The sequence below is a fragment of the Drosophila suzukii genome, chromosome 2R, assembly GCF_043229965.1.
Source record: "Drosophila suzukii chromosome 2R, CBGP_Dsuzu_IsoJpt1.0, whole genome shotgun sequence".
NCBI classification, from domain to species: domain Eukaryota; kingdom Metazoa; phylum Arthropoda; class Insecta; order Diptera; family Drosophilidae; genus Drosophila; species Drosophila suzukii.
The window spans coordinates 22,850,869-22,871,650 of NC_092081.1; the positions used below are offsets into that span (position 1 = coordinate 22,850,869).

Sequence of the window (20,782 nt, forward strand, 5' to 3'; positions counted from 1 at the left end):
TTCTTGTAGGAATAAAAATGAATGGTGAATAAAGCTGACCATCTCTTAGGGATTCAACTTAAAATAAAACAGTAAATTTAACAATGGTATATTTTAATTTATATACCTGGAAAAATACATTCTTTAAATGTCCAGTTGGAATATGGAATAAATTTCTACAGAATAAAGACAAATTCCCATGCACCGGCTTTTGTTATTGTTGTGTAGCAATTATCGCATGCTACTTTGTGGGAAATCGCACCATAAACCCGATTTGAACCGAACGCCAGAGAGCGGGATATGTTATCTCGCTGTTAACCGGTTTGAACAGCTCTTGCCTCTGCTAGCGCCATAGGAACTACAGGGCCACCCGCTCACTTGCCATACAAATAGCACCCATAACCGGTAAATGTTAACGGGGCTGCTGTTAACTCCTGAATTTATTCGAATTTGAAGAGAAGTGGTTGGTTCGTTGGTTCGCTTCCTAAAAGCAGCCGTTTAGTTTCAAAAATTCGTTCGACGAAGGCGGTTCTCACGCGGCTCACCTCACGGATAACAGAGTATCTGCGCTCGCCGAGATACGAATTTACGTAAAGTTCGCTGGCCAATTGGAAGTGCGCGTGCTGGCTTTAAAAGCGGAAGTTAAAAGTTTTCTTTGGGCCATAAAACACAATTAAGAGTGCAAACAAAAGTGAACAAAGTTACCCATGTAAATGCAAACAGAGAACGCAGCTTTAAAGATTTTATTGGTCCTTTGTGAGTGTAATTGCCTTGATTGATAGCCGTTGACAGCGACTTTCGCACCCCCGCCCAAGAAATTCCAGCAATTATATTGAAAGCTGTCTGAAAGTGTGACCAAAGTGCGTTAGATTTCGATAAGTGAAGAAGAGGAAGCAGCCGGGGGCTCATCCCCACTTTTTAACGCTTTGTCAAGCGTGCAAATTGAGGAATTTTCAATTAATATTACACACCGCATCGGTATAATTACAAAGACGGTTGCAAAGTGCGCACTCACTGCAAATTAAGCAATCATCATAAAGGATTAATTGAGCCTGAAATAAATTCCTTGACAAAGGTCCGTGCTGAAAAGTTGGAAATAATTGTGTTGCAAGTGTTCATCTATAAAGAGGTGAGTTGTGGAAAAACATATCATTGATGGGGGTTGAATGTGGTGCTTATAGTCGCATTCCATTCTTATCTGAAGTAGACTGCAATTTTCAAATGGGAATACAATTGGGTTGTATTCTAAAATGTTTATAAATAGTAGTTGGATAGCTGAAACTCCATAGTAACTTTGAGACTTTCCATATTGGTTTGTTTTGAGTGTTTGAATAAATTACCATTACTGATATTTCCTGAATAAAAAGCAGCAAAAGGCCCACGAAAAAATAAAATTAATTACCAGTTCCATAAGAACCATTGAAAGTGTCAATAGACTGGCGGTTTTTCCAGCAGTTTTCCTGCCCCTCCCCCTCACTTCCTTACCTTTATGGTCAATTTGAAGTGGGTCAGAAAGGCGTTTTCAGAATGCCAGCCATGTTTGACGTTTCGGTTTTTCGGATACCATCTTTCCGAGAGAACCCAACCCTGCAATGTTGATTTGCATAAGTATACAAAGGCACTTTTTCGTTAACTGCGGCTGGCATCTAATTAATTTGAATGTTGGTGTTGCACTGGCTGGCTGCATTGAATTTAAATTGAAGTTGGCGGCAGTTGTAAGGCTTCCCGGCTGTCTAATTATGCGGCGTGAAAATGCAACGCATGTACAAATATTATTGCTGCAGTTGTTAACAGTAATTTCTAGTTGCTGGCTTTGTTTGCCTTTCGGTACGTGCGTCTATTTAAAGTGGATCTCAAATCGAACATTATTGAAACAGTTTCAAGAGGCCCCAAGCCATTTGTTTAAACAAAATGGAGACAGGGGCTTGGGGAATAATGATGGATGCAGACATAACATTCGGTATAAGTTCGTTTATGGTATCTTGGAAATAGGGAACATACAAGAATCATTGAAGAAGAAAATATTCCTATGTTTTTTATGTGGGAAAGATAAAATATATATCTTTATCCTCCAAATTCATAAATCAATTTTAAAAAGACATATGGTTGAATTTCTAGCTTCTAAACTAGCTTTATATTTTAAACATCATATGCAAAATATTTTTATCATAAATTTTTAATTTTTGCACAAATGCTTTGCTTAAACCTTTCCCCATTGTTTTTATGTTGCCATCAAAATGTATCTAAGGCAAGGTCCTGTTCTCACCTTAACCCAAAGCTGTCGCTCGAAATCTCGGGCCACAGTAAGAACATTGTTCTTCAAAACATATGGGGGTGAAAATCTAGTTCAAGTGCTTGGAGAATAATTAGTGAATGTGAGCATGTGTGTGTCAAGTCGACGGGAAATTGTGCAAGAAACATTCTTAACAAATATTTACGCACAAGAGGAAAAACAGCTCTCTCGCAGCGAAAAGAATTTACCTCAAGTGGACACTCAAGTGGTTGAGGAAAATCAAGGAGAGATATTGTATTCCGGGCTAATTAAAAAACACGCAGGAGCACAGGAATTGCATTTTAATATTTTCAACAAAATTTAAACAGATTTCCACTCAAAGATTAGCTGGGAAAACCATGTACCCACGCATTTTTATTGACAGACAGGGGTTAAGAAGTACCTGGCTATCTTGCCTCTCTTTCTGCCCGGATGATAGCAACTGTCACACGTTACGCATCGCAGATCTTTCTTCTCCCTCAGATCCCTCTTATATGTCTGGTATTTTTTGTATATTTAGCTTGGGGATTGGGCTTGTGCAATGTTTGTGGAAGTGTGTCGGATCCAGCCAGCTGACACAACTTAACCCACCTCTTTCGAAAATTTCGATTTCCAACTGAAAGTGTGAATGAGATGTGCACTGCATTAGTAAATGGAGTTAAGGCGACCTAAGTAAGTACTTTGTCCGCTGCACTTCCGTTTTGGGCCCTCAAAGTGTCGCGCATTTGGGATAAGTGTCAAAGGTGTGGATGTTATGGGTTATTCCCGGAAAATGGGGGTAAACAGCTGCGTTTTATCGGGAGAAGATATTCTAAATTCGTATCACCTAGGGCTGTGGGTGTTGAATTAAACAGAGCCCTCGCCTTTATTACATTTCTATTCACTTCGAAATCTAAGGTTTTATAAAATTCTTTACGTTTTGAAAAATACTTTTAAGAATAGAGCAACACTTTACAATTTATTGTTTTCATAATAATTCGTTTACAAGTATTTCTAGCATTTATGGTTTATTTTTCCTCTTTTTAAATTCAATTAAGTATTTAAATTATAAATAAATTAAATAAATATTTTTGTTAATAATGGCAATACGATTTTATAATAGAACAATTTCAAACCATTGCTTACACTTACTGATTCTTTTTTATAGTCCTTGCATTTTAAAAATAAAGTGCGTTATAGATCCCTATAGATAGAAATGTAAAACAATACTTTTAAGTGTTCTCAATTTTCACACTTTACTTTGGCTATACAGTTTACCTCTTTTATCCTATGAAAATGTATTTGATAGCTTTAGCAAAGTCATGGTTTCGCCTTAATTCTGGCTGTAAAAAATTACCAAACTAAGCTTTTTCACCTACGACTATCTACTTAGCCATTGGCCATTAGAGCGAGCCGCACCCAGTACGGAAACTATTTGAATGCGAAATCCGTTTGTGATGTGAATAATTCCGCCACATTACAAGCTAGCCTTCCCCTCGATTTTCCCCCGATTTTCCCGCATTTCCCCGCTTTTCAGCTGCATTTGTGGTGCACATTTTGCTAGGCAAGTGGTTGCATTTCGGTGGTTGCAAACGGTGGTTTCGGCGGTTTCGTTTCGGGAAAGTTGATTTGTTTGAACTGATTATGGGCATGTTCGGTGCGGTTGCTTTGAGTTGCTGCCCCCAGATAATAGTTTTAAATAAGTTTGCAGTTGAATTTAATTGGCCCAACTAATGCTCACCACATGGGGATGGATGTATCTCGTATCTGCCCACTCCAATTATCCGGACTCTGTGACAAATATGCGATGACTCGAGAGACGTGACTTATCGGGAAAACACAAGACAGAAAGGGAGGAGTACCTCACAGATATCGTCATCTTCATCGGCTCTCGATGTCATTCTGTCTGCCCAGTGTCAGTGGGCATTAAAAACCAAACAAATTTTCTTTCATCTGGGAAGTTTTCCCTGCCGTTGCCCAACAATCTCACAGATGCCTACACCTGTCGCCCGACTAATTTATATCTCGCAGATAAAACATCGCATGACATGTGGTCCATCTGTATACGAATATACACATAAACACACCCAGAGTTATGGCCAGAATTGACCAATATGAAATCATTAAACAAGGGCCATAGAAAAGATGACGACAGGCAAACAAATTTGTTTTGAGTCTGGGTAATTTGCATAATTGAGTTGGAGTAAGGGGCATTGTATTGGGTTACAGATCCCAAATAGCAGATAAATAATAAAGCAAGGCTGGTGACATTTTCCACGGAACTCGGACACGCATCTTTTGAGTGATTGAGTTATGGGCGAGATTTTCAAGGGATTTTGTGGCATTTGCCGTAGGGTTTTCAATTTTATGGGCCTGTGCGTGGGGACAATTAAAATTTCGGGTGATATTGGTTTACAAATTTCATATGTTTTCAGATGAAAGAGATAAAATTGGTGTTCGAGATGGTAAAAATTTTAGATGAGAGTTGTTGTCATAATATAAATAAAACTTTAGTTGACGTCTTAAAAGAAAATAGAATGACCCATTGATTAACTTATGAAAACAGGATAATACTACATTTAAGATTGAATGTTTCAAAAAATTAAGACAGCAAAAAATGCTAGTCATAACCTGAAGAAAATTTAAGTTGCATCAAAAATTCCATTAGTTATAATGTGCCTGCTTAGTATTCAACTACCCTCATATCCATTACCTAGTATTACTCACTATCTTACTTAATCAGTATTCTACTACCTCTCTGTTCATTACCTAGGTTAACTAACTATTTTACTCCATTCCCACACCACTTAAGAGATATTCTTTCCTTTAAAAGTACCTATTACGAAGAACTAGCACCAACACATCCTCTTCCAATAACCGTCGGAATGATCTATTGCGCGTTTATCAAACTACTTCTCTCCCGAGTGAAGGAAAACTGAGAACCTTCCATCAAAGTTAACTGCATTTTTATGGACTCCCCGCACAAAAAGATATAATTTCTGAGTAATCAGAAACTGGCCATTCAAAGCGCCCATCTGCCCACAACGATTACACAATTTGCATCCGCCTCACGTCCAAGTTGAGTGTCAGGATCTGGGAGTTTAGCTACTGGAGTCCAACCCAAATGCAAAACCAAACCGAAACCCAGGCAAAACCGAACTCTACACCGAAACCAAATAGAAAACTGCGTTAAATTATGATAAAGCCGGGCCTCGGCAAACAAAACCCATTCTCCCCATCGGTCTTTCTTCGGTTTTGTATCTTGCCAGCCGCCTCGACCGCAAAATGAACTGACCAAATGGCCCGAATGGAGAAAACATTTTGCTAAATGCAGTTTGGCTGCAGATTAGTGCGAGTTGATTATTTACTTTGGCTTCAAATTGTGCAATGCAAATAAACGGGCTGCAGCCGCAGCATTATTATGTTAATGGCAGCGAAATGCAGTTGCAATCGCAGTTCGCAGTTCGCAGTTCTCGGTTTGCTGAACGTGTTGCCCATGCGGGTCGTAAATCCAACTCCAACTCCTTCTCGACTCCGAAAGTCTGAAAGTTTCCAGCCGGGAAAAAACCCAAGGCGAAGTACAAAATGCAACGCAGACCGGGCGATGCATGTTGATTATTTTTATTGCAATTGACAAAAGTCGGGGAAAATGCCAATGCAAAACTCTTGCGGCGGGTAATTCTTTTGTAATTGACCAGCTGCCGTTGGTTTTTCGGTTTTATTTCCGACTTTTTTCCAGCTTTTACCGGCAATGAGCTAGATTTGCCAAAAACAGTGGGGGTACTAGATTGATTTGTGGGAATTTTAGGAAAAAAGTAGTCCAGTCACTTTAAATTACCCATATTCTTAGCACTTTTTAATTTTTTAATAATATTTATCAAATCCCCACTCCTTGATTTCTTTATTCTTCTTTTTTCAACCTGTATTTTCTCACTTTTTCGCACATAAATCTTCTGCCTTTTATAAGCAAACACATCGTGGGTGATCTTCCCTTTATTCGAGCCACACAATAGCGCATTCCGTGATTGATTATCGCCGTATAATTCATTAATTTGACACCCACGCTCGAAGAAGAGTAACCAAAACAGATGGGTTTTGTGAATATTTTAATAGTCAATAGATTATTTCAATCATTTTGCGTGAGGAAAAAATGCGACGGAGGAAAAATATAGGGAGAGTTGCATGATGCGCCCGCATTCGCAAAAGCAACTAAAGTCTGAAAAATGATTTCTGCCGACTCACGATAAGAGTTACAATAATCCCGGGGAGTTTATCTTGTCCCGGCAATCGCGTTCGATTATTAACCCTCATAAATAAGGCCCTCGCACAGTAGCCCTCTTAACCCCTCTCTTCAAGCGCCTTAACCCACAGCCTTCTCCCTCAGTCTTTCCATTTTCATGAACATGTGCCTCTGCACCTCATCTCCTTGTTACTTAAACCTACACTGAGAATGGGATTTTAAGTATTATATCTATAAGTATTGTATTATATCTGTGTAATTTTATACTCATTATCTTATTTCGAATAGTAAGACAATCATATTTTTATAGAACTCTTTATAAAAAATATTATCAGAAGTATGCTTTTGGCATTTAATATTATTATTATACTATATTATTTTAATAGAATTCTGTTTCAGTATTATTTACTTTGCATACCTTTTAATATATATATTTTTGCTCTTTCTTCAAGAAATACTAATACTAATATTTAATTAATAATCATTGGTAATATTTTTACCCGTGCACAGTGCGCTCTTCTAATAAATGTTTTTCAATTTTCATTGTGGTTAGTCATTTTTTCCTTTGCTCATCATGCAAGTCCATTGTTGTTGTCTGCGGCTTTTCGTTGAAAATGAAGGAAACCAGGGGAAAATGCTTTATCATCGACTGGAGGCCAAGGCCTGAGGTTCATCTCCTTTGTTGGCTTATTGAGCCATAACTGCAACTTTGTTTGTTCTTTCTCTCGTTACAGTTTTTTTGTGGTTACCTCATTTTTTTGCTGATTAATCATGCTTTTTTGGGTTAGCTGGCAGCTGTTCCTATGCCAGTGAAAGTGCCTCGAGCTTAATTTTCTTATATTTTGATAAGTGAATTAGGGTTCGGGAAAATTAATTGTAAGTAATTTGAAGGGGTGAACCTGAAAAAAAGTTTGTTTGAGAGCTTCAAATTTATTTAACTAATTTTTAAAGAGTTTTTTATTTTATTGGTAAGAATCCTATAACTTAAGCGAAATCTAAAAGTCATTGTATTAATTGGAGAAACGAATTGGCTTCGATTAATTTTCCGCTACCTGCATATTTCGCTATTTCCTCGTTAACCCCTCAGATGTTCTACCAATATTAGACAACTCATCATCATCTGGCGTCCTTTTTCCGTGTAATATCCCTTCTTTTCCCCCAAAAACCAATTGCCAGAGTCATCATTTTTCACGGCATGCCAAAGGCACCCGCTTTTCCTGTCAAAAAATGTTTGTTATTTTATTTTTTAAATATTCCCCTAAAAAAGGAGCAGAAAGGTGACCAAGCTAATGTCCATGTCCTACCATTATAATTTCCACGTTTTATTTTGTGCCGTCTCACCTAACCAGAAATGTTATAAATCATTCGCCTGGGCATATTTTTAATAGAGTTGTTACTTGTGTTTTCATTTTGCTGGCCTTTTTGGTCCTTTTTTCGGGGTCGATTGCGGTTGATTTTTTCTGTGTTAATTAAATGCCAGGCTAGTTTGCCAATTTGAAAAGGGTTTGGTCTTTGTAATCTTTTAATTAGCCAACATAACTCTTTTCTTGGCCCTCCTAACCTTATCTCTGTTTTTTTTTGCAGGTGAGTGAACCTTGCGGAGGGATAACAAGCAAGTAAGCAGAGTTTATAATCAACTGAAAAAAAGAAAATCATTCGTTTAGCAAAGTCAAATCAAGTGAAAATCTTTTCACACCCAAAGATACAATGGAACGGAGGCGATGCCGGATAGGGAGGGCTTTCCTTTTCCTTTCTTCACTTTCGCCCGGCAAACAAAGCGGTTTTTGTGTGTTTTGAGTGACAAAACCGCAACAGACATTGACTTTTCCCTGGTTTCCCACTCTGGGAGCCCCGAATCCGAAAACTTTAAAGAACCGAAGCCAGGAACATTGTCATCATCATCATCGTCGGCATCAGGCAGCCCAACGTTTCCTTCCGCTTGTTAAAGAAGGTTTTATTTGGGGATTTTCGGGGGTGGAGGCTGAAGTTCTTTCTTTCTTTTTTTTTGCCAGCGTAACATTTGACGCCACCCAAAAATCGAAGGGGGATTAGAGGGGGATTGGCACGAAACGGAAAACTTGCGGTTGGAAGGGATGGTAACTACCTTTTGGCATATGGTTGAGTTGGCTTTGGCTCTCGAAGCCCCACGTGATTGATGGTTCTTCTATGGTGTATACCCTTTTTCACTCCTCCTTGGGCTTTCATCTGCACCTGTTGTCACACCAGCAAACTGGAAAAGTTGCTGAAAAGTAAGGCAGAGACTCGAAGATGTTCCCACCGATATGCTGGAGCTCTTTAAAAATGGAACAGCCCATGGGGAAATATCCCTTATATGTTTATTATCGCCATTTCCAGTTGGGTATATTTCTTTCCTGAGAAAGAGACCCCAAGGAAATGCAGATTATGGCTCTATATTATTGGGGTGGTAAAAAGCAGCTTAGCTACAAGGTCTAATATCCTTAAGAACCGTAATAAAAACCTCTAAGATCAAGATATTATCAATTAAATTATAAATACTTTTATTATTTTTAGAATAATTGGGATCGTAAGTTCTCCAAAAGATATTTGTATGATTTTTTTATCTTAAAAAATAACCTGAAAATAAATGGAGATTGTGATTATAATAGCCTTACTATCCTTAAAACAATACTAAAATATATAGCACATATGGTTTAAAATTTAAAAATCTCTATTTGTATTTAAACCGACCTATTCTGAGAAATCCCCTTTGCACACCTTTAAAACCTTTTAAAAATGTTCTTGCTGTTGAGCTCAACTTTCACTTCCCCCCCTTCAAGCTCACAGTTTTTTGAAGGGCTACTCCCGACATGGAATACATCTCTAAATCTCTAAACAAGCTGCGTCTCATTTCTCAGTTCTCGATTCTCTACTTCCGAGACTTGTACGTCAATGTCAAACTTTGACAGATGCCAGCCGTCGGAGAAAGGAGCTGGGAAAAAAGCGGAGCATGGATTTACTTTTATTTTATTACTGTCATTGTAGCTCACTCGGTCCCCCCTCCCCCCTTTGGGTCCAAGGTTGTGGGGTGACGAAAGGGTGGGTGGTTTGCTTTCTCCCATTGCCGTTATGTGGCTTTTGCGTAAGGATACATGGTCGTCGTTATCCCTTTGGCTGCCTTATCATCCATCTGTGCTCCCCGGTTTCCATCTTCCTTCTTTGTTATCTGCTGTTTAGTCAGGCGGTGGGTGGCTGGGTTTTCGGGGAGAAAGTCTTTCTTTCCTTTCGTGCTGGCAGCTTTTTGGCAAGTCGTAAATTAAAAATGGCTTAATATGTAAATCCTGCAGCTCTCTCCGTCCCTCTCCCACCGTCTAGCCCTTGCTCTTTCGCCCAGATTAGTTCTGTGGATATTTCAGCTTACGCCTGTCCCTGTCTTCCCATCCATATCTGTGCATCTCCATCTTTTCCTCGGACATCCAGTGCAGCCATTGTGGGGTTAATGCTGCCGGGTCCTTTCAACCCCACACATCTGCTTATTTGCCCGGTTGTTTTTGTTTCCTTGGCTGTTGCGACACTGATATGCTTGTGTTGTCATTAGTCAACAACATCGTAGGATCGGAAATATGCATGCAAGGGCGTCTCCTTGTTGTCATGTCTGTTGCAAAGTCAACTTTCCACAAACTTTGGTCTTTAGAACATTAAATTTAAGTTGGGAGGAAAGCGAAATTTTAACTTTGATAATTTAATTGGCTAAGGGCCGATTTCTCAATGTCATGGTGAGGTTCTAGGTTGTTTTATACACATTTTTCAGAAAGAGATATTTGTTTCTTTAATGAATATAAACAGCCAAACCATAAGTTTCCTGCTCTATATAGTTCAAGGTGCCCGACTTTATCTATCTGTCACATAATGCCCGCCCATTCTCCCTTTCATTACTCTATAAATTGGCTTTAATGGCCACTGTGCATCATTCCAATTTTCCGAAATGGATTGCCATTAATTTATTCCCTTTGCAAATTGCAGTGTCATTTAATTTCGCTCCTTTTTTGTTATTTTTCCCACCAATTTGCATTTCCCACTGTGTGAGTGTGCGTGCTGTAATGCATTTTAGTAATTATTTTAGCTGCTTTTCACTTTTGTTGAGGGCAGTCATTAACATTTGAGCTGGGCGCTAGAAAAATGCCAACGAGGGACTGGGGAATTGAACAAAATTCTTTGCCAACTTTGCCATAATTTAATTGCCTTTATGACTTTACTAGATGGAAATTAATGATTGTCATTTATCAAATTAATATATATTACTTTTTATAGGACTACACCAAGAAATCAGTATGGCTTTTTCTAGACTAGGGCATATTTGTTTAATGCATTTTTCGATTAATTGCATTGTAATTGTACCAGTTAATTATGCAATGGTAATATGCCTACTTTGTGATTTCGTGATTTTATATTGCAGCTCAATATACATAATTTATATAACTATTATCATAATATAGTGTGATAATATTGTACAGCCAAATAAAGGTAATATAAGAGCATTAAAAATATAAAGCCGTACAAAATGGTATAGTATATTATTTAATAAAAACACACAAGTTTACAGTGTAACAATTGACGGGACTTATAAACCTTTCCCCCTTAACAAATTATATCACATCACTTGCGCTCCGCGCCCATGGGTCTCTGAACCCGAAAAGTGCAGAGTAGATCTTCATCGATGCACAGCATGGCCCCGGCATTATCGAACTCCCCGCAGTAGTTGGGGGCGGAAAAAATGGTGATCAGTTGCCGCTTGGCGAAGAACTCGTACCCATCCTCGACGACCTGGTGACCCCTACAGATGAGGTTCAGGTTGAAGCGGTGCAGGAAGGCACTGACCACATCCGAACCGAAGGTGTGACTCACGCCCCGTTCGTTGGGACCCCAGCCCATGATCCTCAGATCCGGATCGGACCACAGGATATCGCACACCAAGCCGGATTCGGGGATTTCAAGGGGTCTTTGGATCTTCCTTATCTGGTTCATGCTGAAGAGACTGGGACTCAGGCCGCCGTGACAGCAGAAGATGTTGTCCTCGATGATCGCCGCCAGAGGCATGCAGTTGTAGCAGTCGACAAAGGTGCGCCACAGTTTCACCGTATAGCGCCTCTTGCACTCGTCGTAGAACCCGTAGAACTGATTCAGGCTGGCACACTCGTGGTTTCCCCTTAGTAAGTAGAACTTGCTTGGATGCCGCGCCTTGAGGGCCAACAGCAGGGTCAACGTTTCGATGGACTGCTTGCCTCTGTCCACATAATCGCCAAGGAATAGATACGTCGAATCCGGCGGATAGCCATTCGAATCGAAGTAACGCAGCAGGTTGAGGTACTGACCGTGAATGTCGCCCAGTAAGTTTATGGGAGCTGACAGTTCCAATAGAGTGGGTTGGGCGAGGAGCACTTCCCTCGCCCTAACGCACACCCACTCTATATCCCGGGCGGAAATCTGAACCACGGATCCCAGTTCGCCCACCAGCTTTAGCTTTGCGATAATCTGGTCCAGATTCATTCCCTCATCGAACTTAAGACTCCGGTTCTTGCTGGCCCTGCCCAATATCTTCTTCATCATTTTCAATCCTGGGCAATTTGGAATTTCGATTGTGTTTAAGAGGGGCTTATCTTTGTTTTCGTGTAAATATTTATGCTTTTTATTTGATTTTTAAAAAAGGGGTATAGTTTTCTATGTTTAATTGTCTTTATTGTTTTGAAGTGTATCACTAATGCTGCTATCCTAAGTTTTTTTCTCCCAAACAATCTCAGCTAAAATGTAAACCATCACAAAGCCACATAACTGTCATTCAATCAACTAAATTTGAAGCACCAGCCCCTGCTAAACGACCCCTCCTCCTGCCCCACCCCTGGAAAAGCCCGCCTTATAAGTCCCCCCACAGTGGACTCCCCTTTTAAACTCCCTTTGCATTGTCAGTTCGCCCTTCATCTTTGTGTGAGCAATCGCATCCGTTGCTTTTATTTTTCAAATCAACATAATGGACACTTTGCCCGACGGCAGCATCATCCAGTCACCTACCACCCCCTTTTGGCCAGCTCCCCTCCGGCCATGTCCATGCATACATATATAACGAAAAAAACACAAAGGCAACTTCAGTTTTTGGGCTTTGACAGCTGACATAGAATGCAGAAAGAGAGCGACGCATTTTCGAGTGGGTGGGCCAGCCCCCTCCACCAGCCAACCCCCTCTAGGGGTGGATCAAGCCCCCAGCCCCCGTTTCCACAATCAGTTCTTAAGCCAAAACCTACCGCAGATGCAAATTTCCATGCTTTGTCCTTTTTTCTAAGGCACTGCAATAAATAAAGAAGTACTATATTTAATATATTATTAATAAGATTGTTTTTAGAATATAAATAAATATAGTATAACTATCTTGAGTTACTAAACACTGTAAACCATAATAAATGTCTATTGTATCTTTGGTTAACCTTAGCTCAGAACATCAAATTTTTTTATTCTTGGTATTATTATTAAAAATACGATCTTTATAAAGTTGGGGTTATATATTAAAACTTTCCAATAGAACTGAATATTCTGGTATTTATAAAATTAATATTTATTTGGTACTCAAAATATCGGCACTCAAAATATTAAGATAACAGGTGAAAATTCCTTAGCATGTTTGGCTTATTAGAGCGAATACTAGAGATATTTCTCCCAGTGCATGTCCGTATCTCCGTCACTCATTACACATTTTGCTAACTGCAACCGGAGTGTTGTTGCTGCCGTTCGGGGCTGTTGTCATGGCAAGTGTCACAACAGTCGCCTGCATTTTGTTGACTTTGCGAGCATGTGACAGGCTGAGATTCTGCGAATGCATCAACCCTGAACCGAGGAATGGAAATGGAAATCGGGGAGGGAAAGTCGGAAGCGGGCTACAAATGTAAGTCGTGTGATTAGTAACGGATTCCAAAGGGCGCTGCGGAAAAGCGGTGGGGTAGCCCCAAGCACTCAGCTTTGGACCCACTCTTCTTTTGAACTTCATCCCTGATCCATCAAGTTGACAAGACCAAATCTGCCCACATATGAACATTTGTTCTTTGATGAGGAATATTTTTGCACATCGCCTTGACACAGACCCTCAGACTCATTGCTTGATACATTTCAACCATAGTCACCCGCACTTGGGATTATTTAAAATTGTCTTGAAGTGGGGTAATTCCTGTTTTAATAAACATTTTTAAAAGCAGGACTGTAATGTTGAACCAAATGAAATTATAATCACAATAAAAAGTGTGTAGTATTCGTTTTATTTAAACAAAAATTAATTGAGTTTCCTTAAGTGCAAGATTTTTTAATATATTCAACTGGAAAAATTATCGTGTATTTTGGAATACTAGTGGTATAGTAAAAAGAGTATTTCTTAGTCGGATTTCGAGTTAAATACCTATTTCTTTCATACATTAACACTCCTCGTCTTGTGCAAGTAAATATGAAAGTATTTCACACGAAACATTATCTCTGCACTTTGCATTTAGAGAAAAAGGCAAACAGGAGAAGGGGATGGGGATTACTATTTTTGGATGGGCGGCTTCTGTTTCATATAGTAAACACAGCTGGACCCTTTATTTTCCATTTTTGGTGGGTTCCAGCTGAGTTTTTGCTTATCTAATGCACTTCTCCCCTTACATTTTGCCTCCCTTTCTCGCACACTCTTGTCATCTCTTTCTTCGGATGCTCTTATCTCTGCGGATGATATTGTTGATTTAGTATTCCAGTGCACTTGGAATGCACTGAGAACTTACTGTAGTTATTAACAAGACTATGCATTTTAAATTCAATATATTTTCTTCTTATCCTAAGGTAAATTGAATATTATTGAAAGGCAACAACTTTATTTGCAGGTGTTTATGTCTAAGACATTTACCCATTTATAAAGAATCGATCTATTGTTTAGTATTTTATTAATTAAACAATCTAATTAATGTGTTAACGTGACTGCTTTTTTTTCAGTGCCCTAGCAGTAGCTCCCTTTCTCCCTCACTCCTTTTGTTTGTCGCTGTAGTTGTTAATTGCTGGCCGCTACTTTCTTGCACTGCCCCTCTCTTTCTAGTGCTCCATCCCCCTCTCTTTCTTTTGTTAATCACTGCACACATCAATGCGGTAGTTGTTGTTGGCTTTGCTTAATGGGTTTTTATTTGTTTATGCATGTATGAGTACCGAGATGAGGGATGCCCCCTGCTGACCACTCTTCATCTTTCCTGTCATTCTATATCTATATCTCTAACCATCTCCCTCTATTTATCTAGCTAGAGTCGCTGCTTCTTCTTTTCCGAGACCCATGGGAATTTTTACAAATGTTTTCAACGACAAGTGCTCTTTGCAAAAGGGTGGGTGAGTGGCCAGAATTTCGAAATTGTTTATACTTAAATGGGCGTGACGGTAAAAGTTTTTTGATTTTTGCCCTCTTAGCTTTTGTTATTAATTATTTGTTTGTTTGGCCTTTTGAAGTTCTTAAGATTTGTGGAGGGCCTGAAAAGAAGAGGGTAAAAATAGAGCAAGCATTTGTTTATATGATTAATCGTTTGTCGGTATGCTCTACATTTTAAAAATTTACAAACTTTAAAAAGTAGTCCTTCAATCTTGAGTTTTCTCGACTCGAACCACCTATTTTTTTCCCATATCGAATATAGTTCCCCTTCAGCCTTCATAACAAACCATCAATCAAAGCCTTTAACCAATTCCAAGTGACAGAATTTGAATCAATTAAATATTTATTGACGAAAATATTCGGAAATAAATATCGAATTTCCCTTGCAATTTTCTCCCCCACATCGAATCCCTTGGAAAACATTAAATACATCTGTATACAATCGGAAACTTAATTAACATTGGACCGAAGGGAAAATGTCATTTCATAATTTCGATTTTTGACATTTTCCAGGGTGCTGGATGCAGTTTTTGCGGGCTGCGACTAATTAACACATTTATGGAGTGACAAACATGATGTACAGACACACAGCCCTCATATATGCAAACACGATCTGTTCCTGCTTATAGGGAAACCCACTCGAATGACCCTGAGCATTAACATTTGTTGCTGCGTTTGTAGTTATGCGCAAACCGAAAGGGACAACTGTTGACATTTTCAATTGTCCTCATTTATTGCGACCCCAAAAATGTTTGCTAATTAAGCAATCAAATAGTTGTCGCTTTGGTAATGAACTTTTTCAAGGAAAGGCCGTGGGGAAACTTTGAAAGAGTTTTTAGATTGGGATAGACGTTTTATTAAAGGGTAAATATTAACGGACAACATTTATAAGATGGTACTAAGGGACAAATCAAACCTTAATTTTTGAACACATATAAAACTTATATAGAACTACAACCACGTCCAAAATGTAATAAAGAAAATTCCGGAGCCCCACTGACTGGCGGACAAAAGGTCGAGAGTTCAACTCCGAGATACGGACAAAAATACGGACAGCGAGACGTGTGCCGCCAAAGCTTTTATAGCTGTCGCCGTTCACACAATGCGGTCCGAAACAAAAATATAAATCAACTCCGGAGGCAGAGGATCCCCCACCACCTTCCACTATATGTCGGGAGACAAAAGATCCCGCCCGACATAAAGAAATGGGAGTGGGGGATAGTTGGTGGGTTTTGTTTATTTGTTCATTGATTTTAATACACTGCCGCGGACAGGGGAGTGAAAAACTCCTTGTAAATGGAAATGCGTTTTCGATAAAGCATTGGAAATTGATTTTCCCCCGCCGACACCTTTTCACCCCTTCCCCCATTCCCATTTTCCGACTAATTGTTCGTGCGTGTGTGTATGTGTTTGACGTTGGGTGGCATTTTCTTGTTCGATTTTGGAAGCTGCTTTGTTTAGCTCCCATTGATTTCCAGCTGTTTTCCCCCCCGCCTGCTGGAAATTATTTTCCCCTAAACGGATTTTCATTGTAATTCTAATATTCATCTTTTTTGTGGTTGCTACAGTTGTTGGGAGTTCTTTCGTTCGTTTTATGACTATTTTTATGTTTTAATATTTATGGTTTTTAATGTTCCATATTTAGTGGTTTCGTCTGACTGCCACTCTATACACGAATCTCCTGTTTCCGATCCCCACCTCCACTTCAAACAGTTTCTCTTTTATAGGCTTGTTCTGCAACGGAAATTGATCGTAAAATCCCACACTGACTCCTAAAAAAGTTCACACGCTGCGGGGAGAGCATTGGTTATAGCATTGGGTGTAGAAAATTGATTTGATTTAGTGCTTATCTAGTAAAGGGCTTATAAGGAAAACATGTCTTAAATATTACAGTTAATCGGACCCCTATCCCAAAAATCATTATTCTGGAAACCCTTACTTCTATGGAACCTTTCTTGAACCACTCCACATAGCTCCTTTTATTTTCTACTTGATCCCATCAAAGTAAGGCTCCTCCTTCTGTTGTTTGCACTTAGCCAACTGAGTGTAAACAATAGAAACCCAAGAAGAAGAAATCTAGTACCGCTGGCCATAAAAGCAAGTGCAACACTTGATCAGCTTAAATCAAACAAAATGAGGAATAACATTTTCACTCACACTTTTTCGCATTTCAACTCACTCGCTAACAAGTCAAGTCAACTCGACACGTCGGTGGGTGGAAAGTGGGATGAAAAGGGGGCTGGAAGAGGGGCGGAAAAGTGGGCGTGGTGCGGTCGTTGAACGTCCAAGTCGGTGTACCATACCATACTATATGTCTCTGTGTGCGCGACTGGGGGAACTGTTATATATTTTCCAAACATTATAGCACTTTACACTTTTCACACGCTAAAATAATATTTTTGCAGGCTGCAGGAAGAGGTGTGGAAGGGGCAGAGACTTTCAGGAGGAAGTGTTTACTCTACTCCATTTGGCCGAAACCCCGCTACCCGTCTCTTTCTCTCAGCCACAACCCCTCTCTTTCCTTTGAGTGCGGGCTGTGCAAACAGCAGGAACAGCAAAGGGAAACAAAAGCTGAGGGAGCAGCGCCAAATGTCAAGTAGCCGTCAATTGGACAGGACGACATGGGCCCAAGGAGAAGCTGCCTTGGAGAGAAGGGGCATTCGGGCCAGATCCCAAAGAGCCAGTGAGCTGGGACAGTTTTGTTAACCGCAATTGGGCACACAGGATGGGTAGCTCCCAGATCCCAGAACCCAGAAACGGGCCTCTAAGACTACATTATGAAAAATACTTATAATCATAAGTATTGAAAAACTTTCAACATGATATGATATGATACCAAATAAAGGAACTACTGCGTCCTTGTTTAAAAAGATTTCAACTCTTCATAATGTTACATATTTAGTATTCTCTTTTCATATCCAAATAAATATACCCACAAAAGGAATGGTAATTTTTCCATCTTTGGGTATTTAGTTCGTGTATGATATTATACCATACATTTATCATACATAAATATGATACTCTTTGACGTATTTTCCATTAAATAAGCTAAAATTGTATACAATAAAGTCGTTTGAAATTCCTTTCTTACAATAACATATTTTACCCTATATTTTTTGATACACTACACAATGTTTTCCAGTGTTCTTGAAGTGTTTGCATTTTTATCCTGGACGCCTTGTCTTCGCCTTTTTGCACTTCGTCTTCGTTTGCTTCGTTTTTTTGTTAACCAGAGCTTTGGGCAAACACTTTTACCGTTGACTTTGCTGCCCTTCTGCCGCTTTTCCTCGACTTTCCCGGCTTTTCCACGCTTTTCCTTCCAGCAGGAACTCTCTGAAAGGTGGGCAGAAAAACCGCTTAGCATGTTTACCGCTATGTACGTTCGGCACTTGAATTCGCCGCGTTGCATTAGTTCGCCGCATGTGTTTGTGGCCATTACAACGCCTAAGTGCAAGCGCCTTTTCAGGGGGGAAAAGGTGAGGAAAGGTGGGAAAAGGTCGGAAAAGCGGGAAATGGAAGGAAGTCGAGGGAAGTGGGAAACTCTGCCGCCGTCGCAAATGTTTGCTCTGCTCTGTTTAACCCATAAACGTGCTTTAACCGCTCGGCGACTTTCCTCAGACGGTGTGTTTGTTTGGGTGTGTGTGGACAAGTTGGGCTTTGACAAACATTTTTTGCAGCGCCAAAGAGTCACGCACACACGCACGCAAACACGGGAAATGGGGCAACTCTGGTTTGCGTAGCCCATAGGGTTGTCAAGTGGTCGGTGGTTTTTTTGGGCCTTTGTAGTGACTGTACTTTGCTGGAACTACTTGTAAATTTATATTAGCCCGCTAATTAGTTTCATTCTTGAGAAATTCTGTATGTTCCATGCTGATGGCTGGCTTTGATACAGGATTTCCCCTCTTATCTTGGGTACAAAAACCAGGTCGCTTACCATTCCAACTAATTGAGAATTACAAGCTTAAAAACGCCTTTTTCTTGCTCTACCTTAACCCAGGCTAATCACTCGCTTATCTACACAGATCTGTGGCAATTAATTGAGCTAAACATGACCCATGTCCCCAATAATCCCAGAAGAGAACTTGATCTTAGCCAGAAGTGAAATCTAATTAATATAACAAACAAAAAGAACAAAACAATTGAGTAGAAAGAACGATCCAGCGACGTGTTGATGTCCATTTAAGTTAATACTGATTAATGCTGACAAATTAACTATGAAATTAATCAATGTCCGAGTATGTAGAGCACGTTGAACAACAGCGGAAAGTCAAAAGAGGCCCACGTTGATAGGGCAGCTCCACAGTGGCGACATCTAGCGGTGGGGGCGGTTCGGGTTCCGTTTTCGGGGGGTCAGAACTTCTGTTGTTTGTCACTTGTGACGATTTATCAATGCCAGCATAAATAAAGAGGAGGGCATTTCATCAAAGTGTCAGGCGGATTATCAACTCGTCGAAAGAGACGGCGAGTGAATAGAGATAGAGACAGCCTCCACGCTTGACTTGAGTTGACTTCTGCCGACTGCCTTATAAATATATATATAGTACACTCTACAGCACTGTGCGTGTCTGCAGTCCATCAAACAACATGTGATAATTCCAGGTTCATCAGCATTATAATCAACATAAAAAGTCAACTTTTGTGTGCCAACTATAGTGTTTACTTATTTATACAGCGAGAAAGAGACATGTCAGTGGGCATTTACCATGCAAAAGTGAGCATAAAAGTTCCCATCATCATCCCATTCCCATTTCCATTTGCCATGGACCATCCGCATCCCACTTCTTGAGGATGGGGCTCCTCTGCCGTGGACGATGTTGACGATGATGATGATTGAGCAATGGCACGCAACGACTTTGTCTTCATCTTCATTTTTTGGCATCCGAAATTGCATAATTTATTGCGTGTGACAAATCATGAAGGCAGCCGGTGACATTCCTCGTACACCGAGTACAGGCCCAACAACTGTTTTGCATAACTAATTAAGTCTGACGGAAGATGGACATGGCAGTTGTTCCAGGTGTCACAGGGATTAATTTAGTCATCTGATGTAACTCGAAGCCTTTGAGTGGCTTAAAATACGGTTGGAGTGCATTGAAGAGGTTAAATTATTATGGAAATGCAGAGTTTAAGGTCTTGCTATGATGCAATTTAATGAGGGAAAACATTATGTGAAATAACTTTTAATGTGTGACAGAGCTTAGAATATTTCTATGGCACTTTAGCCTAATACTATCAAATATGTTATATAGTTTTATTTTTTATGAATATGCTATGGTTTAATAAAAAGCCAGGAATATTTCATGTGAATTATCTATAGAAGGTTAATCTATTGAATGTGTTCTACCACTTCAACTTACTCTCATAATACATGTAGGCTTTAAAATATTTAGATAAGCCTACAAATGTACCTGCTTACCCACGATTAAACCCGATCTTCTCTAATCCCCAGCTCCGTATAAAAACCCTTTTCAAGACCCCCCAGCCTCGCTGAGCCCTCTTTGATATTCAAAATGAAGACATTAGCGGGACAAAGGTCTGCGCAATCTAAATGAGAATGCGTCAGCATGTGTGTAATTGGAAAGCGCATGGCATATATTATCGGCTAAACGCACCGACTCTATAGGACTGGGTTCGGCCGGTTTAAACAAGTTGCCATAAATTCGTGGCCCACAAAGTGGTGTCCACTTAGGAGATGTCACAACACCAGATGGGGGCCACGGATCGTGGCGGCGATAGTTAATTGTGGCCATTGGATGTCCAAATTTATGGTAGCATTCTCGACGAGCGTTGAGAGAACCCCTGGATGTCCCGAATCGAAATAAAAACTTTAAGTTATGGACCGCAGCGGCGGCAATCGATGCGAAGATTTCCAGTAATCTTGACCGACATTGGTTGCATGCATAAATTTCGCAAATTATGGCTCCCCACACTCGAA

The 20,782-nt window shown here is 39.9% G+C and overlaps 2 protein-coding genes across 2 annotated transcripts in view; one reads left to right on the forward strand and one right to left on the reverse strand.

The window, feature by feature from the left end:
• Positions 1 to 478: 478 nt before the first annotated feature.
• Positions 479 to 20,782, forward strand: part of Fili (Fish-lips) — a 93,620-nt gene continuing 73,316 nt past the window's right edge. The window contains exon 1 of the mRNA XM_017074057.4: positions 479 to 1,108. The gene's annotated coding sequence lies outside the window, so the exon portion shown is untranslated. The remainder of the gene's footprint in view (positions 1,109 to 20,782) is intronic.
• PpN58A (Protein phosphatase N at 58A) lies at positions 10,991 to 12,188 on the reverse strand. The gene has a single exon (XM_017074061.4). It carries the CDS (start codon positions 12,033 to 12,035, stop codon positions 11,085 to 11,087), a length of 951 nt encoding a protein of 316 aa, XP_016929550.1. The 5' UTR covers positions 12,036 to 12,188; the 3' UTR covers positions 10,991 to 11,084.